The sequence below is a fragment of the Notolabrus celidotus genome, chromosome 9 (assembly GCF_009762535.1).
Source record: "Notolabrus celidotus isolate fNotCel1 chromosome 9, fNotCel1.pri, whole genome shotgun sequence".
Taxonomy (NCBI): Eukaryota; Metazoa; Chordata; class Actinopteri; order Labriformes; family Labridae; genus Notolabrus; species Notolabrus celidotus.
The window spans coordinates 32,244,041-32,268,880 of NC_048280.1; the positions used below are offsets into that span (position 1 = coordinate 32,244,041).

Consider the following 24,840-nt stretch of genomic DNA (forward strand, 5'->3'; position numbering starts at 1 on the left):
GGATTTATTCTCCTGTAACTTGTAAACGTTATTTTAACTACTGAAACTAAAGTTGGATGTGTTGTGGAGTCTCTCCTCCTCTCTAAATGTTTTAATGTCCTGTTTGCATTAGCACTATTAGCATGCTGATATTGAACAGCTCTCTCCATGTTAAGCAGAGGAGGTCTCATAGTATCTGTTGTCAGAGAAGCTTGGAGCCCAGAGGTAAACTGTAGCTCACAGCTGTTTTTACACTTTAATAAATCTAACCAAGAGTCTTTAAAACAGTTCAAAGTGCCACTTACCAAAACTTCAACACGGAGAGCTGAACTCCGTCACATAAGGAGAAAATGAAAAGAAGATCAAACACCTGGAAAAACCTGATTGAACACCAGCACCAGAACAGGTTGTGACCTGTCTCTATTTCTTACTGCAGGAAACTTGTTTGATTTTATGATTTATGAGAAGAAATAAAAGTGTGTGTGATCAGAAACTGCAGAGATTGTCCTCATGTGACACCTCAGCTTTCAACCAACAGAAGAAATTCAGACTGACATTAAACATGAAGAAAACACCAGAAACAAAGTTTTATTCTTTAACATCCACCTTTTAAAATCTGTCTGTGTGTTCATTTAATGATGATTTCACAGCAGTCTGTCTTTATGTGTCAGAAGTAGTCACATGATGCTACAGCAGACTGTCAGGAAACACAAAGGCTGCAGCTGATTGTTTTCATAGAGTAATAATCTGATTATGAAAGACCTGGTTTATAATAATAGATTTTGTTATAATGGAGGACAGTGAGTCGTAATAAAGCATAGATATCTTACACTGGGGGCGCTGGTGTGACCTTGTGGTTAAATCCCATGTACAGAGGCTATAGTACTCAAGGGGGCGGCCAAAGTTTGATTCCAACATGTGGCCCCTTTCCTGCTTGCCCCCCACCCCCACCCCCCCACACACACACCCCCCCACACACACACTCTGTCTCCAAATAAAGGCATAAAAAGCCTGTAATAATAACTTAAAAAAAAAAACCTGGGTGGATGTGACAGGTGTCACATGAGTCTGCTGGGTAAAGAACTACAGTTTGCTGCGGATGAACTATAAATAACATTGTTTCATGATGTGTTCTCAACAAGATTTTAGAAAAACTCTTTAAAAAATGTGACCTTGTTGAGGTTTTTACAACGTCTGAACCTGAACAGCTCCTCAGAACACAGGTTCAGTTTGAGTTAAACTAACATGCAGCAGGTGAAACATGCCACAGAGCTCAGAGGTCCAATCAGACGGCTTTTATTGTTTTATATTAAAAAAATATTTACAGATAATTTACTTCATATACACACATGAGGACGTTTTTACATATATATATTTACATGACAGTGTTGATGAGCATTATTTGATATAAAGTCACAGTGTTGGTCTTCCTCTAACTCCTCCTCAGTCAGACTCTCACAGCTTGGTCGTGGTCTGGGGGCTCCTTGAGCTCTGAGTGTTGGACTGAGCAGAGACAGTCGTCCTCGTCACAGCGGCCTTCTTCTTCTGACTAAATCAACATTTGACACAGTTAGTAAAGATCCTGAAAATTCACAGCAGCACTTTATCAGTTCACTGTAACACCAGCTGATCTCACCTGTTCCTCAGGAAGAGTCGTCCTGGCGGAGACAGTGGATCAATACACTTCTGCTTGTTTGCTGTCGTGATGATCCTGTGACAGAAAACAGAGAAAACCTGGTTAGAAAACAAACAGCTCAGAGATCCAGAATAAAGACGTGAGGGTAAATTCAGCCGCTTTACTCACGTGATCTCTGTTCGAGGACAGAAGACACTGGGCTCATGTATGAACGGCCCGGCCTTGATGAGCTTTGAGTGGACCCTGCCCATGAAAGATCCTGAACACTTGCACGTTTCAGGAGCGTCTGGATGTCCTGTGTGAAGAAAAGACACAAAGACACTCTTTATTCATTCACTTCAACCTTTATTAAACTCTCTGAGTCCACATAAAAGACAACAGCTGATCATCTTCAGATCAGACAGAGAGCTGCAGGATGAACATGTGCCAGAGAAAGGACGGCTCCAAACACAGTTTGTGTTGAGTTTGGCGCCCCCATGTGGTCAAAGCAGTACATCTCATGTCTTTGATGATTTTGTCTTTAACATGTGTAAGTGGTGTTTTATAACTAAAAGAAACTCATCCTGCTTTCTTTGAACACTCAAATGTGTCACTCAGAGGTTAACTCTATGAACAACATTTTACATGTTAATTCAGTTTTAACTCTAAATGTTCTGATCAGTACCTTTATTTTATTCTATTGATTTATTTTTGTTTTTAACTCATATTTAATTTAGACACATGCAGCATTTAGATCAAAAGCACAGAAACAGTAAGAGTCAGAATTTAACAGTCTGATGTAAAAGTTCAGATGTCTCATTCTAAAATAACCTCAGTCAGTTTTCTCACCTCGTGCACAGAGGACGAGCAGGCAGGAGAGAAAGGCGATGATAGCTGTCTTCATGGTGTCTAGAAGGATCTGGATCACACTCCTCTGTGTGTCTGTGTGTGAGTTCAGTCAGGACTCGGATGGTGTCCAGCTAAAGAGACCGCTCTGTTTTATACACACAGGACTGCTGCTGTGACTCATGATGCCAAACTTTCACTTCACAGTTTCACTTTCAATTTCCTAATCCCTTCCCTTTTCCTAAAACATCCTGTTTCTCAGAATCACACACACTCTGTAAACGTAGGTAAACCAGGAGACCAGTTTCTGGAGTTTAAAGTGAAATGTCTCATTCTTGCCTGATAGAGGATTTCAGCTGCTCAACAGTTCAGGGTCTCCTTTGTCATGTTTTTAGTTTCATGATTCTCCAAATGTTTTCAATGAGCAACAAGTCAGGACTGCAGGCAGGCCAGTTCAGCACCTGGACTCTTCTACTACAGAGCCATGCTGTTGTAATACATGCAGAATGTGGTTTGGCGTCGTCTTGCTGAAATATGTAAGGTATTCCTGAAGAAGGCATTGTCTGGATGGCAGCATATGTTGCTCCTAAACCTGTATATATTGTTCAGCATTAATGGAGCCTTCACAGATGTGTAAGCTACCCATGCCATGGACTCTTATGATCCCCATACCATCAGGGATGCTTGCTTTGAACTGTGAGCTGATAACAAGCCGGGTGGTCCCTCTCCTCTTTAGAGCGGAGGACACAGCGTCCATGATTTCCAATAAGAATATCAGATTTTCTGGATCATGTTCATATCTGGTTTCTTCTTTGCATGGTTCAGTTTTAACCTGCATGTGTGGATGCAGTGATAAACTGTGTTCACAGATGATGGTGTTTAGAAGGGATTTTCAGCCCATGCAGTGATTTCCACTACTCATGTCTGTTTTTAATGCAGTGCTGCCTGAAGGCCTGAAGATCAGGTCCATCCAGTCTTGGTTTGGTCCTTGTCCCTTTTGTACAGAGATGTCTCCAGATTATGTGAATCTCTTCATGATATCATAAACTGTAGATGATGAAATCCACTAATTCTTTGTCATTTTACTTGCCTCAGTTTCTCTTCCTCTCTGTGATGTGAGGGAAATTCCCGTAATCCGGCTTAGTCAACAGTAAATGGAAATGAAATACGGAGTGGATGGAACAAGTCAAAACTGACAGTACAACAAGTAATACTCTGTAAAGCACATCTACTGGAGGAGAACCAATCTGCAAAACAAAATGTGGAGATGTGCTGAAAGAACAAACATCAAAGAACCATTAACACAAAACAACAGACAATCAGTGTATCAGAGGATTATTTAGCACCTCCTATCAAACATTAAGAAGAAGCATCAGGGCCAAATCAACCAAAGCAACCTGAGACTTTAATATAAAGCTGTAACACAAACAGTCATGAGAGAAAACTGTTGTAATATGATGTGAAACATTATTATGTGTCTCATGCATCTGTTTGATGATAATAGAGTCACCTCAGGATCACAGAGGTGTATCAGAGGCGTTCAAAGACAACTCTGGTTTTAAGGATCAGTTGTGCTTTATATTGTTGATGACGGTACTGCAACAGGATCAGCTGTAGAAAACTGACATGTCAGAAATAAATGTAATTAAAGCTGTGAACGAGTAGAGAGTCCAGGTAAAGCTCAAAAGGGAGCGAGAGATTGACACACGGATCTGGGAAAAACCCGAGACAAACTGGCGAGATTATATCTCTCAGCTGGCCTGGGAACGCCTGTGTGTCCTCCCAGAAGAGCTGGTGGAAGTGGCCGGGGAGAGGAGTGTCTGGGCTAAGAGGAGGATTGATGGATGGACATCATTTTCAAATTTTAAATGTAAACATATAGACTTTAAATCATTTGAAAAGCATCAAAATCTTTTTAATGAACATTTTACACAATGTCTACACTTTTTTTGGAATTGAGGTTGTATAAGATTTTAAAAGGTAAGGCAATCCTGCCACTTCTAGGGAGTGGCTGAATGCTAAGTAAGGGATAATGTAATATGCTTGCTCACATGACAAGTGTGTGTAGTTGTCTCAGGGGAAACTGTGTTTGGGGATCAGTCCCATTTAAAAAAACAGACCTTTTAAAAACATGAAGAGTGATTACTTTATGAAAAAAAGAGACTTCAGCACACAGCATGTTTCACTTCAGGTTATATAAATATTTATTTCCTTCATTTCAGCTCTGGTGTATCCTCATGCATGCTAAACAGGGCGATAAAGAAGTCATCATATAGTCTGAAAACAGTCTGTATCAAAGAGAGCTAGTCTAGGTAGTTGTTTTAGAGTTCCTTCAACAAGACAACCTGCTTGGTTTGTGTTCAGCTCTCAGCTCGGGTGAAGAGAAGCAGAGATATGTGACATTAAAAAAGGCAAACAGTATGAGAGCTATGTTCTCTGTAAATCTCTCTGTCCTCCGACGCTTTGTTCTTTGAGCTCAGTGAGTTTGATTCAAACAGTCTTTACAACACAGTTAAACACCTCCAGTGTTAATACTCCCTGGTGTTTCTTTTTTACATGTAGACACTCATCGATGTGTGTGTGTGTGTGTGTGTGTGTGTGTGTGTGTGTGTGTGTGTGTGTGTGTGTGTGTGTGTGTGTGTGTGTGTGTATTATGTGTGCAGGTCAAGTACAGTTTATCGTGCTCCTCCACTGTGGGCGAGCGAGAGGCAGAGAGAGCGGGGCGGGCTGAAGAGAGAGAGAGGAGCCACACGGAGCGGCTTTCCTGAGAGACGACAGCGAGAGGCCACAGTTACATCCAGGGTTCCTGTCACAAACATCCGTCAGAGGAGCTGAGAATCATCCTGCGTGTGTAATATAATGTGTGTGATCTATGCAACGCTGCAGTTTGACAGAGTGAGGGTTTGTTCACGTCCAATATTTAGACCAGGGGAGATAGCAGCTTCAGTAAAGGAGAAAGCAGAGAGTATCCTTTAACATTAATCCTTCAACATAAAGAGTTTGTGTTTCTTGTATTACTTCTGTTAGTCGTGTGGGGTGTTACAACAGTACAACATACAACAAAATCCAAATGAAAAAAATATAATTGAGCATTAGAAATATTTATCTGCCACCATGATACTAAGGATAAACCCTGTTTATTTATGAATATCATTTTAATGTGCATCAAAGGTTTGAAAAAACTAAGTTCCTCTGTTATCATTAATTATACAGCATAGTCCAAACTCTGCCTTATAATGGCGACGCAATTAAATGGTAAAATAAAAAAATATTTAATTTTATCAAATGTTCTTTTTTGTAAAATCTGCCATCGGATTGAGGAAAATAAATGGATACATCCACCACGGCATCACTTATTTTATGTTTGTGGACTGTTTGACTGAAGCCTTAATTTTGACATTTTGACCATCCCCCGTTGTGATGTCTTAAAGAGTCACATAAATGCAAATTTGTGAATGTCACACTAACCCACCTGTCTAAAGTTAAAAAAACCTTCAGAAAAAAATAAAAACTGACCGATTTTAGCAAACAGCTAAACACAGGATCATTGAGTCTGCAGTTAAATGATGTTGAATTGATTTGCTGAGTGTGGCTAACACTTGCAGAGCTAGCACCACCAGCTTCCAGTCCTCCTCACAGGTTAACGTCCTCATGCCTGTGCTGATTCCTCATTGCTCTGGTGGAGTGGTTAAATATCAGTTTAACCAGACACAGCCTACATACAACTTTATCTCCATTTACTAGATCAACATACTGACAAACCACGCTGCACTACGAGAGGACATCTGTTATCTGTGCTTGTTTACATCCAGGTAGTAGAGCTTTATAGTGTTATGGCAGCAGACATTAACTGGAGTGGGGACTGGAATTTGGCAAAGTCAAACCCGGGCTGCCTTCTTTCGAGGGCTATAGCAGCTGTACATGGAGTACGCAAGTCAACAACTAAGCCAAACCATCGCCCCCAATAATCCTTATATAAAGAGAATTAAGTTTTAATTTTTTGAAAAATGTTAATATGATGAGATTACTGTTCTTATGAATCAACTCATAGTATTGTTTCAGCTCAAGTGACTCACTGCTGCCCTGATATTCCTGTTGAAATACATGAAGCCTAACAACAGACTAAAATTACAGTATTTTCTGAATAAATTCAGATTTATTTTATATAAAAATTACAGATTTGTTCTCATAATGATATGATTTTTTTAATCTAGTCCTTTAAAATTAAGACTTAACTCTTTAACAATTTCATTGACGTAACACCTCATCACTGTTATATTTTGGCTTTTTCCAAATTAAAGAGTTTTCCACCACATGATGTGGCCCTTGGTTATTATTTACTATTTTTGGACTCTGTTTTTTAGAAGCCTTGTGACCATGAACAGGAGTGCACACACAATGCTTTGCCTCTATCCTGGTTTAAAAGTTTGTTGTAGAAACACAGTGTCAATCAAAAGCCAATCTCTGATGCCACTCGGGAATATTCTCCATCAAGAGGTGATACATGCCTCTGCGGGTGCAAACTTTCCAGTGATTGCTGTGATTCCAGCAGTAACAAAAGCGACTCCTAGACAAGAGCTCCTTTTCTTTGCTTCGTTAACATCTGCAACATGAATGCTGCCATTTGTTGGTCTACTATATCCAGCGCCTGTTCATCTGTTTCAATTACAGACAGGTCTCAGTTCAACAGTGTGTGAACCGATACCTCATTCAGGATTACTTCAGCCGTATGAACCTGAAACAGAAACTGATGTTCTTGTGATTAACATGTCTTAAATTTGCTGAATTAACTACATCATGATGCAGATCAGTCAAAAGTAAAAGACGAGTTTTGTCAGGTCTGTCCTCAAGACGAGAAGACGACTACTTTCAAAGGTTTGTCTGTTGAATGGAGGAGGGACTGATAAAGAAATCTAAACACTGATGAGTTTTTGAAGCCCGCCCCTCTGCTAGTTCCACTTTGTAAACAGTCTAGGAATCAGTTTGTAACAGCTATTTTCATTTTTAAATTTTTTGCTTCATCGTGAAAATATATGACCATGTTAAAAATTGAACAATGATTAACAGTCTTAGATATTTATATGATTCTATGGAGTGTCCTGTGTGGTACAGTACCTTACAATATTTTAGGTATCTTTTTTCTTGATTATATATTTTTAAATGAATTGTTTGGCAAAATAACATGTCGTTAAAATATCTATGCCATCACTTTGAGTTTTTGGCCTTGACAACATCTTGATCTGATAAAGTTTATACCTACAAATTTTTTATTTTGGTCAACTTTTTAAGTTAAAGGTTCCATAAAATGGTATTTTTTAGCCATTTACAACATGCATCCATATCTATCTAGTCTTGCAGACAGATTTTGAGATCAGATGCAAAAAACATAAATGACTCCCTTGTGCAGGATCTGCAGGCTTTCAGTTTCTGACCACATCCATGCAGACAGATGCAGAGGCGGAAAAACACCAAGACAACATGGCAAGCTTTTCCAATCCACAACACATAAGATCCAGAATCTGGATCCAAACAGGAGGAAGCAACTGTTAAAGTGTTGCAACGGCATGTCTTTGACCAGTATGTTAAAATTTGAGTGTTGTTTCTGCATTCTTGCCTTTTGTGTGACTGTGTGTGGTCAGTGGATAGGGACAATAGCGCAGGAGGAAACAGAGGAATGGGAGTGGTTTTCATGCATGCCTATGCAATCCACTCCATTCTTTACATCATCACTGGAGCCAAATCAAATCGCCTCTTAGAGACGTATCAAATAGAAAATGATAAACTGTTGTTGCTCTTTGGCCGTTCTTTCACAGGGAAACAGCATGTGGGGCGCTGAAAACGGAACCTTTAAAACCTGGTTCCATAGTGAAATCTTTTGAAAACGTCACCCCTTATATCACTGTGTAAATTGGTAATATACCGAACCTGTAATAACGGTGAATTTACAGCCCCATGTGTATCTCACTCCCAGTCAAACACTGTTCTCACTGCACTGTTGAAGAACGCCTCTGTGCACAGGTACATAGTGTTCTTCAGTGGTGTCTCCGTACACAGCCAGCTGCTCGCCTGGCATGCAGACTCAAGCTTTTTCAGTCTTTTTTTACAGATCTGTGTGCACGCAGATCATTTCACAACCTTGTCGTATGAACGCAGGTTTCTTTTTAAATGTGAAAGACAGACTTTTCTGATTTTGATGGGGCCATTCTCATCTAAAGAAGACCTTGTAAATGGGCTACAGAGATAATGCAGTTTGCTCTCACATTCTCAGGGTCGCTAGGCTAATGTATATTTCATTATATGGAACCTTTAAAGATTTGCAGGATTGAAACTTTCCTGGTAATGTTGATATAAAAGTCAAGATGCTGCATAGATACTCTCTGCTTTCCCCCTTTTACATTTCAATTAAAAACGTTCTGCACAATTACAAATACAGTGATCAAATGTGTGATTAACCTGGATGTGACTTCTTTAGGAGACATTTCCTGTCTTTTCCACACGTGTAGGAACCCTGCAGATATATAATTTACAATAAAGAAACATAGAACTGTAGAATATGTGACACAGCACTCACTGACAAACACACTGAGTGAGAGGTAACATCTCTGTCCTGTACAACACGTCAGCAGCTATTTACACCTCACACACCATGGGGACAAGGCATGTTAGTCAGATCATGTATATACAGGAGAGACTCGCTCTGGTTCAGAGGCGTAGAGACGTTTCAAATTCCTTTGAAATCATCTAACTTATATATAGTCATATATGTAATCATAGCAAGTTTGCACAAGAAACTTGTACGAAATGTAAATGCATATTGACTCTCAGGCTTCATAACACAGCATCATCAATTCATGCATAGAGGAACGAGACTGAGAAAACACAAAGGCTACATAACATACTGATAAAGAGCACGGTGCTGCATGGAGGTCAGGAGATTTTAAAATCATATATCTGTTAAAAATACTTGAAGCTGCAGCAAATGAAAGAGGATTTACTGAGAGAGGAAAGTGGATATTCATGGTGATCTATCAGTGATGTACATACTTTGAGCTTAACTTCCTGTTTCTGAGTGATGGAGAGTGTGTTACCTGACAGAAGTCCTTTAGAGTATGAACAGAAATAGAAAAATAAAAGAGTGAGGCTTAAAAATAGAAAAAGACTGGTGAAACTAAAAAGGATAGTATGTGGCAGAAGAAAGGGAGACACTGGTCCCAGATTCAGTCGTTCTTCAAACCAGCCTTCAGACGTCCACCTCCTCCTCCTCCTCCTCCTCCTCCTCCTCCTCCTCCTCCTCCTCCTCCTCCTCCTCCTCCTCCTCACATGAACCTCACACTCTTCATCTTGTCCATTTCAAAGGCCGTACACTGAGCACAGGATCGTACGTGTACAGTGTGTGTAATGTGTGTAAATTCAGCTTTTGTTACACACAGGTGCTGCATTTGGAGTGGGAAACATCTCAGTGTCCGGGTTTACTTTGAGAACCTCTGAAAGTAAAGGGTGGAGTCGTCAAACAGCGGGTTCTTCACCTCCATTTCCCCCGTCTGCAGAAAGAGAGAGAAAGAAACTCTGGGTAACAAACAATCACCATCAGAGAGAAAAATCTGTTCTGTGCTTCAGTTATAACTGTCTCCTGTGTGTGTTTAAGGTGTGGGTCTACAGTGCACTCAACAACACCCAAAGCATGGAAAATATGCTGACTATACACTACCAGTCAAAAGTTTGGAAACACCTTCTCACTCAAAGGTTTGTATTTATTCTAATTATTTGAAACACTGTAGATTGATACTAAAGACTTCAAAACTATGAAAGAACATATATGGAATTATTTAATTTAAAAAAAAATGTTAAACAAAGCAGAATATGTTTTAGATTTTAGATTCTGTAAAGTAGCCCCCTTTTTCCTTCATGACAGCTTTGCACACTCTTGGTATTCTCTCAGTCTGCTTCATGAAGTGGTCTCCTGGAATAGTTTCTAATTAACATGAGCCTTGTCAAGAGTTCATTTGTAGAATTACTTGCTTTCTTAATGTGTTTGAGACCATCAATTGTGTTGTTCAGAGGTAGGGTTGGTACACAATGGATAGTCCTATTTGACTACTGTTGTAATCCAGATTATGGCAAAACCAGATTATTTCATAGTTTTGATGTCTTTAGTATTAATCTACAATGTTGAAAATAATTAAAATAAATAAAAACCATTGAATGGGAAGGTGTGTCCAAACTTTTGACTGGTAGTGCAGTATCAACATTTTTAAGAACACACCTGTTGAAAGGTTTCAGGCTATTTCAGGCGTTATTGACGAGGTGTTGCAGGTTTTTGTATTTTTTTCACAGAGAATTATCCAAACCAACATGTTCAGAATAAAATATGGTCATAATTATTATACAATTAAATTAATAAAATAAACTTTAAAAATGTCTATCAACTAAAACCAGTTTGTTACACGAACAGCTGTATCCAGGAAACTATGAGGAATAGAAATGAATGTTTAATAATAGATTTAAAACAACTTAAATGTCATTGTTTGGTACCCGAGTAGTGAGCAGGTTAATGTTTAATGAACAGGTGGTTATGGGGATTAGAATCCCAACAGGAGGAGCAAGACCCCGATGTGAAGATGTGGGGTCTGGATCAACCTGAAGTGGTTACTCCTCTAGAACCACACCACCGAGCAGAACTACAAACAAGCTGAGTATACAGCTAAAGAAATAGTCCCTCTGATTCTGAGGTCTTTAACATTTCTATGGATTCTCATCAGCCTCCTTGCAGGACAAATTAACACCAAACTGAACATTTTAATTCAGGGTCCAGATCCAACATGATCCTGTTTATTTGTTGTAATCTACATTAAAGTGCACATTTCCATTGAAGGTAACGTTAGCCGAGGTGAACAGGACTTCTGCAGGAATCCTGATGTTGACATTTCTGTCCTCATTCAGCTCTCCTTCTTCTCTTTGACATTGACTCACCTTTAAACATAAATGTGTCAAATGTCTCATTTTTTAACATTGTTGCTGTAATCTCTACCTCTTCTGGTTTCAGTGACTTTGTAGAGATCAGCAGCTTTGAGACGCTCTCTCCAGCTTATTGTTAATCTTAATGTTTTAGAGCGCTAACAGAAATGTTTTTTGCCACAGTGTCAATGTGCCGGACTCCTTTCCATGGATGATTTGATATAATGTGTCTGAGTGTGTCTTTGTGGTTCGTTAGTATACTTATCATAGCTGTGCATATATGATTTAAATTAGATGTTCAAAAAGTCTTATTAGCTTTCCTCCTAACCGTACTGAGTCAGTACTGTAGACGAGGTTGCTGACCTGATGATACGTCAACAGTGTAGGTTTAAGTCAGTCTATAAAAGTTCAGGTAGTGCAGGTTTTACTCACTGGTGCCAGCCCGGGACACTCATACACGGTGAAATCTCCCTCGTCATTCTCCTCGTCTGTCGATGCTCCAGAGTCAGGAACTTTGACCTCGTCCCTTTGTCTGCAGACGTCACACACACAGACACACAGACACACAGAGTCAATGTTAAAAGGATAGCTAGACATTTGAAGAGGCTGAGAGGGCAGTGAAGGACAGGATAAACACGTGCCCTTAAAAAAGATGAGTATGTCAAACCATGACTCACTTCTCCAAGGAGAGCATCTGCTGCTTCTGGTGCTGGTAGTGGTACATCTGAGCGCTGTGGGCCAGCTTCTTGTCCCCGGGCTGCAACACACCGAGGGGCAGAGGAGCATAAGAACCTCAGAGGTAAGCATCCACATCCGGCCACATTATTCAGATGACATTCACTCTAGCAGAATGCGTCCACTCTGCACAAGCTGCTCAGAGAACTGCCATGTTTGCTCTTTTCGGGGTCGACTAAGGTGACTGTATTATAAACCTTAGAACAGGGTTCATTGAGGCGCATGTTTGCAGTAATACATGCATCACAGTAGGGCTGGGCGACAATTTGATAACGCTAATTATCGTGATATAATTTTTCTATATATAAATAAAACAAATGTTTGATAAAAATGTGATATATTTAAACCTGTAATTTCACCCACCAACCACTGGGAAGGGAGGGGGCGCTAATGTGCCTCAAACGCTAGTTGCCACCCAACATTAGACAGAAGAAAAAAGGCATTGAACAGCCAATCAAGTCGCAGGATGAGAGGTAGGTGGGTCTTAAAGACATTTGGAGCGGAATGTAAACAGCTGAAACGAGTGACAGCGACATGGAAGGAAACGTAAAATCTGCCAGCTCAAAGCAGAGTCGTTAGTCTGACACTGTGTCGACTCTGAGTTAACTAATAAATTAATACACTTCATTAAATGTACTTACAGGATGTGGGTAAAAGAAGAGCACAGAGACAACTTCTGCTGTGCATTTCTAAAATGTTTAATGTCCACGCGACCGTAGTAGAACTGAACACTGAATAACTCTGATGCCTTCACTGCACTGTGCCCCTGACTTTTAGTAATCTTAAAGGGGAGAGCAAAACTTAAAACAATACTCTATAAACTGATACACAGAATACAGTTTACTATATCTTTGTTGTAAATTTAAATCCAATAAAGTCAACCTGAGAAAAAATAAGAATCTACAAATTAAAACCACAAAAATCTCATCTTACACAAAAGACCTGCTTCCTGTTAGCACCGTCAGAAATGAGGGATTCAAGAAGCTTATCAGAAAACTAAATCCAGATACAAGCTAACAAACCGTCTTCAACTTTCACTCAGGACGAAAAATCTGCCTTTAAATTTAAATGAAATAATGATATGATATTTATTGTGATAATCATCAATATGGACTGATATAACATGTCATCGTGATAACATCTTTTTTAATATCGCCCAGCTCTACGTCACAGACATTCTCTACATTTCTTTCTTTCTTCCTGCCGGGTATGCGTTGCAACACACGGCCTGTTTGAGTCTCATTCAATGCAACTTGAGTTTGAATTCAACACAGATTCTTCTGTATACGTTTTAATTTTAGATAAGGTAATGATGACATGAAGAGAACAGAATGAACATTTATGAAGGAGCTGAAAAACAAGTTTAAGATTATAAATACTTCATTTCAGTGGTAGTGAGAATCAGAATAAGTTAGGATATTACAGTTTTTTTAATACATATTTTAAAGCAGTCAGGAGAGTTTGGAACCAGACATCAGTGTGAACTACATCTAGCCTGCTGAATGAAATACAACAAAGTTCACCCTCCTCTCCTGATGTAATCTTACATGATTATTTCATGAGTACGTAACAATAAACTATTCAAATGTTTAAGATTAAGTTTTTTTTATGTATTTCACACAAAAAAAAAAGATTTCTAAAATTGACCTAAAATGAAATGTATTACAAATGTAACTAAGATTTGCATTAATTCATTTGGCCACTTGGGGGCATCAGCTTTAAAGTTAACATTGTGAGCATGTGAACAAACTGTGGGTTATTTACTGATACTGCAGGAAAAGAGCAGCCTGCATTTAGAGTGTCGATGTGATAATTCACTTCATACATGGTCATCAAAACTGAAGAATACAACACTTAAAGAAATCTTGATAAATGAAGATTTGAATCATTTTCAGCAGTGTTTGGAAAACTACATTGACATAAATATTAGAACAAACTTTCAATATGATTAGTCTGCTCTGTAACCTGCCATTTCCTCCACCTGCACAGGTTCTCAGTGTAACTCATAGAGATTATCTGCTCACCATATTGTCAAAGGTTTGGGGTCTCATCAGTCCGTATACCGGGTAATCCACCTTCTGAGTCAGAGTCACACTTTTCTGCAATCTGGAACAAAAACAGAGAGGTTCATCAGACGGAACAGATAACATGTGAAACAGCATCAAAGGACGTTTTGTCTTGTAGTATACACCCGTAGATGGTGCTGGGAGACATTTCAAAAGGAGTCATCACTCTGAAACTTTAACGTGGAGATGGTTCTGCCATCGTATTGTCATGTCTGTCAAGTTTCCTTTATTTTACACCTTCATGTCTTGTCTTCCCTGTTTTATTTTGAAATCACCAACCCTTGTCTCCGTTTCAGTTGTGTTCCTGTCTGGTCACACCTGCTCCCTGTTTCCCATCACCCTCATTACCTCTTGTATTTAACCTCGTGTTTCTCCCTGTCTCGTCACCAGTTTGTTGTACCTCATAGTCTTCGTCCCAGCATTCTATCTTCATCAATACATGACATAGTCTAGCCGGTTTTGATCTCCGCCTGCCTTTTTCGACCTCACCTTTTGCCTCACGTCTGTCTGTTACCTCGGCCTGATCTGACTGCCTTCCTGTGTACCGACTCTGCCTGGATTTTGATTAAACCCTTTGCCTTTTGGAACTCTGGTCTGGTGTGTGCATTTGTGTCTGCCTTCCTGTGCTCAGGTTCATGACACATATGGAATGATGTAAATCATCAACTTCTCTTTAGTGACTTGTATAATCTTTGCTCAGGTACATACAGGTTTCAAAACAAAGTGGATATGGCACAGATAGTTAGCAAAGGCCTGCTTTAAATGATGAATTAATGCTGAGGAAGTGGATTCTGATCAGTGCCAGCTTTGGAAAACTAATATGAACAACAGTATTTTCTACACTGACACAACACTGAAAATATTGGAGGTTTAAGTAATGAAACGGCGGACATGATCTGAATTTTGATCATCAATTAACCCTCTCTAAATGTTATATTAACAACTGACACTCATGACACTCATCCTATTTAAGTTATGTATAGTTTTAATCAATTTCATCAATGTAATAGGTAGTTCAATAGTTTTCCTTTATTATCCTTGCTCCAAGTGTATGTTTGTTTCTGTGTATGTATACTGAGAGCAATGTAAAATCAGAAACATATTCCTTGTATATAAATCCAAGAACCCATCATCACTATCATCTTTGGAATCTCTAGCTGTGGTCAACTTTTAGGCGTTCTGGTGTACACAATGATTTGCGACCTCTGTTTGTGGTGAGTTTCAGTCTCACTGTAAATAGTGAGTTCCACAGAGGCTTTACTCTGGCTTACTTCAGTGGTATGAACCTGCATCAGAAACTGATGTTCTTGTAATTAACGGGTCTTAAGTTTGCTGAAACAACAACATCATGATGCAGGTTAGTCAAAAGTCAGAAGTCAAGCTTTTCAGGTCTGTCCTCAAGAGGAGAAGAAAACAACTTTCCAAATGTTTGTTTGTTTGTTGAATGGAGGTGGGATCCATTATTTCTGATTTATTCCAGGAAGTCAGGAAATCTAAACGCTGATTGTCTTAGTGACACAGCATCGAGCAGATTAGTGTCTCAGTGTAAATGTTTGATCTAGAACAGATTGTTAGCTGCTCTTCATGCAGATATCTGTTTACAGAGAGAAAGAAATCCTCCTTAGATTACCAACCATGGGAGACTGGATGTCAACACACTGGATTGTGTTCCTCCTGTTTTTGCTCTCCATACAGACTCTTTTTCATTTAGACACCAAAGCCTGCTGACACCTGATTGTCTGTTACAATCAGAAACCAGAACACTTGCTATACTAACATCCTGACCCCCGTATGAACATATACCTTGCCTATAAAACCGATTCAGGGACTGATTCTGTATTTCAGAACTTAAACACCTCAAGTTTTCTAGACAGAAAAGAACATGAGCAGACTTTATCATCAAACGCTGAAAAGTAGGGAGATGACATGTTATGCAGTCATGCCAAAATAGGTTGAATTTCTTTCTTACCTGACCCAACATGCCCCTGCGACGATCAGAGCCATCGAACCGGCCATGATGAAGACGCTGCTCATGACTGAAAAGAAATACATACAGACAGTCAGTGGGAGAGAGTACTGTGCAGATCTATAGATGACAGAGGAAGACATGTTTCCTGAATGAAAGTCTGGAGAGTGTCTGAGGCAGAGAGAGGGGCTGCTGAAAATAACCAGGAGTCCGTTTTGCTCCTCGGTCACATCCTGCAGTGTCAACAAGTAAAAGCATTGATGGCAGAAATGTAGCGCGGCAAGACTAATCAACTGAAACCTCCAAGTTCTGTTCAACTCAACACCGATGTTAATCTGAGGTCAGTCCCAAGATTTTCCAGAGCATGCGGTGCTGACACTGTTAGAAAGATTGTTAATAAAACTGAACTGTAAATGTTCTCCAGTCATGATGGATCTCTTTTAAACCTTTGAGTCATCCATGGCTTTTTATTTCCATGATTAAAAATGACTCTTGTTTGTGTTAAGGGCTCTTGGCCTTGCAGGGAAATTAGATCCTGGTATTTCCCAGGATGTTTTTTCCAAAAAGTGCTGCTTATGGAAAACACCCACAGGGAACCAAGGTCTTACAATGGCTGTGTCTGTGCGTTTATGTGGGTGGCATAATTAACTTATCACAGTCCAAACTTAAGAGGGAAATGCCAAAATCAAAGAACATTCTGAAAACCATATTGGACATTGCAGAGTCGTCTCTTAGGTTATTAATGAAATAACAGTGTAAACAACTCATTTACAACTGCTGATACTTTGAACCTTCAGTTTGGTCATTCTTGAACTATCTTTAAATCAGAAACTGAATTAGCTCCTTTATAGTTAGATTAAAAACTCTATCATACAACTGGGTTGACACATCTCAGCGTGCAGCATGTGTCATCGTTATTTTTCAACCCACGCAGTCGACACTTTTACGCCCTTTTACGCCCCTTGTAAAAAACAAATGAATTTCCCCCAATGCAGCACCCTTGGGCATGTTTGTTATGTTGGAAAATTGGGTTGAACTTTCTGTCACAATGTATCTCAAAGGATAGAAACTACTTGATGTGTCTGTAGCTAACTTTACATCTTAGCAGACACAATTACATGTGGAGTCCCCCAAGGCTCCATCCTGGGGCCTCTTCTGTTTAACATCTTTATGCTTCTACCGGCTCAGGTTATAGAAAACAACAACATAAGCTACCATTACTATGCAGACGACACACAGCTATACATTACAGTGTAATCAGGTGTAGATGTACTGAGCAAATCAATGACTGAACCTGTGTTCATTTCCTCCAGTAAAACAGAGATAAATTGAGGTACTCGTTTTTGGACCCAAAGAGGAGAGATTAAAAGTTAGTGAGTAGTGTCAGGCGTTACTGTTAAAAACCACTGACCGAGCCAGGAACCTGAGAGTAGTCATGAACTCAGACCTAAATAAAAAAAAAAAACCTGAATACAGTTACAGAGTCACATACTATCCCTTTAAGAACATATCAAGGACTGATGTTTTCCCAAGACCTGGAAATAACTGGTCCAACTTCAGTCCACTTGATGATTGAAACACAGTCTTCACAGGTCTCCCCAAAGAAAGAGTCAGACATCTAATTCAGAACGCTGCTGCTTGAGTCCTCACTGAACCAAGACAGTGGACCACATCAGTCCAGGTCTGAGGTCTTTACACTGGCACCCTGTCTGTCAGAGAATAGAGTTTAAATACTGCTGCTGGTTTATAAATCCAGGGTGCAGAATCACCACAGCTCCCTTTAATGAGATAATTTCAACACATTATTTAAATTTGTATTTTAATTAAAAACAAGACTGTAAGTGTGATGCTTTACCTTAAAACTTTCTTATCACATTTGAACTTTCTGTTTTTGCTGTTGGTATTTATTCCTTTGGTTTGTTTTCTGGTGATTTTTAAATATCCTCTTTCGATGTGTTTCATCTGTTGCAGAAAAGTCCTGTAGAAATAAACTTGCCTTGAAAGACCTGGAAATATCACAGTTAGATATCCCACTGCAATCCATACTGGGCAATAAAAAACAGTTTGAGAAGCATTTTGACTCTTTAAATCAATGGGCAAAGGTGTCTCTAAGAACCTGGTTTAAAGAATGTAGATAAGCACTATTTCAGAGACAAACTAGACAGCTAAGATGGATTGCTTTTGACCCAGACTTTAAACCAGCAATGACTGACAGGAGGTTTAAACATTGGTATAAGGCTGGTATTACCTCTTACTGCTCAATATCCTCTAACGGTCAGCTGGACAGCTTTAAAAAAATATCTGATTTATATGGACTAGAAAAAGTTGACTTCTTCCGGTACCTGCAAATTAGAGCTTATTTCAATAAGGAGGTTAAACCTTTAGAGAAATCTGACTCTGACCTTGTTGATATCTTTGGAAACGGTCTGTGTTGGAGGAAGTGTGGAGAACAGCTGGCAGACCACTTTCACATATTTTGGAATTGCCCAAAAATCAAGTCATATTGGTGAGGAGTAATTAGGCATTACAAAACATTTTTGGAGCAGGGATTGACTGCTCATTTTCAACAATTTATCTAGGTAACATCGCAGCCCACCTCTCAGTTAAGGATAAATACTTGATAAAGATTTTATTAGCAGCCAGCAAAAAGGCTGTGACATGAAAGTAGCTGCAACCCAATCCTCCAACAGAGACTGAATGGATAGAAATCGTGTCTAGTATTGAACATATGGAAAGAATGACCTACTCACTAAACCTTAGAACAGAAAAATGTTTGCATTACTGGGAAAAATGGACTGTGTATGTAGCATTGAGGGATTAATAAGCCATTACTGTATGAACTGACTGTATTTCCACTATTATAACTAAGATGTATAGATGACCTATTGTTTCTGTTTCACTGAGCTGTGCTGTCTAACTATGCCTGTTCAAAAAAATAAAGTATAAAAAAAATAAATAAATAAACTTGCCTTGACTAAAATGAGGTGTGGTCAGGCTCAAAGGCGGCACGTAACCATCTTCAGACATGGAAAGTGTCTGCATCTCAGGCCAGGTTTGTACTTCTGTGCTGTAGTATGTACTGAGCGCAACATACTTGTGCATTGCATGTGCGCATGTCTCTGTAATACCCTGCCTAAAGGCTAGTTGGCAGTGCGTTTTCCATGCAAGTCATATCACCAGTTTCTTTGACACCACTCCTACAGACTTTGCTTTTCATGCAGAACATGTACACAGAGATTATCTGAGGGTGCTACAGTTTTCATGTCACTGCATTTGGGACAGCTCGACTTACTAATAGAGAAGCTCAGGAGTGAAATTGAAGTAGTGGCTGATGAACTGAGAGACTTACTGATGAAGACGTGATCATTGGAGGGGTAGGGGACGATGATGGGGTCTCTGAGCAGAGCAGGGGTGTGGTTTGTGGGTGTGGTGATGGTGGTGGCGGGCACGCCGGTGAACTGGTCACTCTGAGTTGTAGGCAGCTCTGTGGTGGATTGGTTTTGGGCAACATCAGGCTCACTGGGCTGCTTGGATTCAGGTTTAGAATCGTCCTGGATGGGTGGAGCTAGATCAGATAGAGAATAAATAGTTATTCAGACACTAGGGAGAGGTGGTGAGTACACATGAGAGCCTAAAGAAAAGGACTTTTCAGTCACCTGGCAGCCTGGACTCTGTCCTCTGCTCGCTGATGATGGCAGAGAGGAAGTCAATCTCCTCGTCCAGCTCTGGGTAGGTTCTCGCCTTCCCTGCAGGGACACAAAACCAGAACCCTCACACAGAGTCCAGCACAGACATTAAAGAAACAGAAACTCATGCAAATGACTTTAAAATAAATAAATGACATGCTGGATGATATGCCAGCTCCCCAAAGAGAAAGTTTGGAGCTCCCCCTGCTGGCTGGCTGCAGGATAGGTTATAAAGCAGCCTGTTCCAGCTCAAATCAACTTGTCAGTGAGAGAGGATGGAGGAGAGAGCATCATGCTAGCCCGGATCTTACCTCCTCACATGACTCCTCCAAACTTTACCATTCCAAGGACCCCCATACAGTATTAGCCACAGGCTTGTACATTACGATGGCAAATATCAAAAATCAAACATTCAACTTCTTAACATATGTCCCATTTTCCTGAATGTCTCTTTGGAAAGCAGTCTGTCATAAAGTCTCTGGTGTGTTGTCCATCCATCCATCCATCCATCCATCCATCCATCCATCCATCCATCCATCCATCCATCCATCCATCCATCCATCCATCTTCCTCTGCTTATCCGAGTCAGGGTCGCTTGGGCAGGAAAGCCCAGACACTCCTCTCCCCGGCCACTTCCACCAGCTCTTCTGGGAGGATACGAGGCGTTCCCAGGCCAGCTGAGAGATATAATCTCGCCAGCATGTCCTGGGTCTTCCCCCTGGCCTCCTCCGAGAAGGACATGCCCAAAAAAAACTCCCTGGGGAGACATCGGGGAGGCATCCTGACCAGATGCCCGAACCACCTCATCTGGCTCCTCTGGATGCGTAGGAGCAGCAGCTCTACTTTGAGTCTCTCCCGGATGTCTGAGCTCCTGACTCTATCTCTACGGCTGAGCCCAGACACCCTGCTAAGAGAGCTCATTACAGCTTCTTGATTCTCGATCTTGTTCTTTCGGTCAAGACCCACAGCTCGTGACCATAGGTGAGGGTTGGAACGTAAATTGGTGTGTGTTATTTTCTTTTATTAAAAGATTGGCATAGACAAGGATGCCTAGATTTTCATACAAAGCAACTAATATAATCTATAAACACACACTTTATTAAAATGTTAGACACAAATAATGTTTTTGATTTATATGTGTCCCCCTGCCCTTCACTTCAAGTTTCTCTAGCCCCCTTAGGAGCCCTTTGGTGATCCCGGTGGCGGTCAGGACTCCCACTTTAAAAAACACACCTCTTCCTGTTAAGTCCACGTTTGCAGGAGCTTGATTGTGAATCTAAATGGATCATGCATTGAGTAAATCTCTGCCCAAGACTAGTTTAGTCAAGAAGCAAATATTAAACCATCTTAGGCTGACAACACAAATCTCACATCATAATCACCAAAAAACTGTTCCTTTACTTTTACTTCCTCAAATGTATGAAAGTCTTTAAAATGCTTTGCAACTCGCCCTGTGATAGGCAGGGACTGGCTCCAGCCTCTCCTTTCTCTAAAAGGGTCCAGTCTTTAAAAGAAAACAGAAAACAGCGCCCTCTTGTGGCCTTAAAAATAAGTGCAGTCTTGATTGTTCTGATACCTGTCCACGTCTCTCCACCTGCTGTGATCTTGCTGCACTGCAGAGCAACATCACACAGCCACGAGTTCAACATGCTGATGAGTGGGAGGAAGTTACAGTGACGCTGTGTGTGTGTGTGTGTGTGTGTGTGTGTGTGTGTGTGTGTGTGTGTTTGTGTGTGTAAGGATGAATGTGTCAGTGTGTGTGTTTATGTAGAGGAAGGGATGTGTGTGTAAATGTGTGTATTTTATTCATTGTAGTACTATTTAGAGTGAGTGGGTTAAGAAGGTTGTGGGCCTTGTTCGTTTGTGTGTGTGTGTGTGTGTGTGTGTGTGTGTGTGTGTGTGTGTGTGTGTGTGTGTGTGTGTGTGTGTGTGTGTGTGTGGGCGGTTGGCTTGTTGCTCTGCTGTTGAGCCCGGCCTCTGAGTGTGGGCTGATGGCAGTGAGAGGGAGAGAGAGAGAGAGAGAGAGAGAGAGAGAGAGAGAGAGAGAGAGAGAGAGGAGGATGTGGTTGGTGGAGCGGGTTTTCCTCAGAGTGATGAATGTGAGGCATCTCTATGGAAACAGGGAGGAGAGAAAGAGAGGAGGAAGAGGAGGAGGATAATGAAGATAAATACAACCCGGACAGGGTCAGTGTGGAGCCTCTGAGGCTCGGACAGCTGTGATGTTCATGAAATGAGCGATGATGATTTCAGGATGAAGATGGAGTCCTGGCTTAGATGAATCCAGATTTCCTCTGCTGAGGATTTGGGGCAGTGGGACGGTGGATGTAAAAAATCATTCAGGTTCCAGGGTTGGATGTACACACTGATGAAGAGAGGGGTGACGTTCAGACTCAGCTCGTTCAGGGATACAAACTAGTGCTCACCTGATACTACAGTGATTTAAAAACACACTGAATATATGAGTGGAAAATCAAAGATTGTAATTGGCACCAATAGTTTTTCTTTTCCACGTTATAAATTTTTTTTATGTTTTGTTTATAAAAAATGTCAATTTTGTGTTTTTCTAATGTAAATTTAGAAAAAGAGGAAAGACTCTGTGAGGAGCAGAGAGAAACTGGAGGTGTCAGTGTGGAGGAGGAACAGAGAGAGGATGACAGAGTCCAATGAGGGACAAACACGATCACTGTCAGTCAGTCAGTCAGTCAGTCAGTCAGTCAGTGTTACAGGGGAGTCCACCCTCTCGGAACTGTCTGTCTGAGGGGAATAAAAGGTGTTGGCCTGTCTGGCCTCCACGAGACGGTCGACACAATCCAAACTCTCTGAAGTGAACGAGACATTATGACTCTGATCACACGTTCACTGACAGAAAACATCAGGACACCTCAGTACTGTTTGAACCCTGAAAGACAAAGTTATGTTTGAATAACTGTCTTTCTCTCTGTTATAGGTAAAGTTGATCTATTCTATTCTATCTCTCTGATGCTGGCTGTTACTATTCAGATAAGATAAGATAAGATAGAATATTGATCCCCCATTAGGGGAAATTTCTTTGTTACATCACTTTTCAGCAAGAGATAGGAGAGTACGACAACATACCTACAAAGTTAAAATAGAACAATTAAAGGTACAAAATAAGAATAATATACAATATAATACATATATACACTACGGGAACTTTCTACTTGTGCACAGTTAGTATTTGGGCGGATGAAAATCAGCCTTATGCCTAACTGGCATACTTACATTGATGCAACGCTGAAATGTTCTTTAATATGCACTGTCTGTGCCGCCATACCAGCAGGTGTTGCTATTGTTTTTTCTTTGTATGTCATATGATGTATTCTATTAGCCAATCAGGCTCAGGCTGGCCAGAAAAAATAGGAAGCCAACAGCACATGTTCAGTAATGACCAACAGGGACAGAGTTTAGAAGTGTCAGAGTTCAATCCATCCTTTTTTGTTGTTCTGAGGAAAGCATCACCTGTAAGTATTTTCTAATTTAGTGTGTTTGAGAGACATTGTCGGTGACTGCTTTTCCTAGTTTAAATGTTTTGGTGAATTGTATTTGAAGTTTTTCTTTATTTTTAGCATAGCCAGACTAATTTTGATAGTTTTCTATGTGCTTTGTGTTTTTCTTCAGTTTTGCTCTATTAACAGTGAAGGGATACTTCACATTAAAAAAGGCATTACAGCTGTCACTCGTTGAGGAGTCGTCTGTCTTAATAGGTGTGCTAAGGTCTAAGAGTAAGGGCAGAACACTGTCCCTTTAAATAAAAAAATAAATAAAAAAATGTACTGTAATGATATGAAGTGAATGATGCACTGAGCACAGCCCAAGAAAAAACAATGTGATGAAAGCAAATGCTGACACGTCCGTCCTGAGATGAACTTCTCTTTCTACACTGACTGATTTCCTAAAATGAGATACAAAAAATGACATTGCATCGGCTCACTAACATCTAAAGGTCTATCTTAAAAACCTTTGCTTCTAGTATCACAATAAATTAAAACACTGGCCTCACTCCCCAAATGTCTCGAGGAGGAATACGTTCTTCAAACCTCTGCAGGTTTTAGTTTCAAATATGAAACAAAGTTTTCTTATCTGGGATTTGTTTTGATCTAATAAGAGGTGTGGATACTAGATGGGTGCACCACATACTTTGTCCACAGGGGGCGCCAAAATCAACTTCTCACAGCTGCTTAAACTTCAGCATTTAAAATTTGGTGTTGAAATCATTCACTTCGTACAACCCTACTCTATCTACTTTCTGTCGCTGCAATGATTCAGCATTGGAGTGCATGATTCCCTGTTTCCTGTTGCAGCTCTGCCCCGCTCGTCCCACATCCACCGACTCATTCTCACGTCTGCACAGCGCTGGCAGAGCGGGCCACGAGGCAGAGAGTCACAGGGATCATTAACTCTGAGACACTCTGCTGACCGGAGGCTGTTTCTGCTGAAACACCCACTGAGAGACTCTGGAGTCGACCTTTAGTGAAGAACATGACTCATGTGAAGAAGAGGATCACAGAGAGGAGGAAACACGGATCACTAAACTCATACTGAAGTCAAACCTAACGTGGCTCTGGGCTCTCTGATGACTCTTTACATGGTGGCTGTCTATCTATTGTTCTTACTGTGTGCCTTTTGCAGCACTTCACCAGCAGGAATGTCTCGTAGCTATTTATTTCTTTAACCACTAAAATATGTCTCATTAACATTGAACTTTAATTTGATTATAGGAATATGATATTCATTTTAGACCACTAACAATAATATTCAAATGTATCTACTACTAGGTTTTTATCATGGTTAAAACAGATCACAACTTTCATAATTATAATTTTACATTTTAGGTATCAACAACTGTTCCTGATCAAACATTTAAGATAAACATGATATATATATAGTATCAGTGTTATACTATCCACTGATAACGGGAGTATTTTATTATTATTTCTTATACTGATGACACAATTTAAATTGATAAAAATC

General features: G+C 40.2%; 1 protein-coding gene across 1 annotated transcript in view; it reads right to left on the reverse strand.

The window, feature by feature from the left end:
- Window positions 1-4,620: 4,620 nt before the first annotated feature.
- The window catches only part of npdc1b (neural proliferation, differentiation and control, 1b), a 40,075-nt gene continuing 19,855 nt past the window's right edge, over window positions 4,621-24,840 (reverse strand). Inside the window, exons 3-9 of the mRNA XM_034691157.1 lie at window positions 19,819-19,908; window positions 19,512-19,727; window positions 16,166-16,232; window positions 14,155-14,236; window positions 12,073-12,152; window positions 11,828-11,927; window positions 4,621-9,981 (exon numbers count right to left, since the gene is read on the reverse strand). Of these exons, the coding sequence (XP_034547048.1) occupies window positions 9,910-9,981; window positions 11,828-11,927; window positions 12,073-12,152; window positions 14,155-14,236; window positions 16,166-16,232; window positions 19,512-19,727; window positions 19,819-19,908 (707 nt within the window). The 3' untranslated portion in view covers window positions 4,621-9,909. The remainder of the gene's footprint in view (window positions 9,982-11,827; window positions 11,928-12,072; window positions 12,153-14,154; window positions 14,237-16,165; window positions 16,233-19,511; window positions 19,728-19,818; window positions 19,909-24,840) is intronic.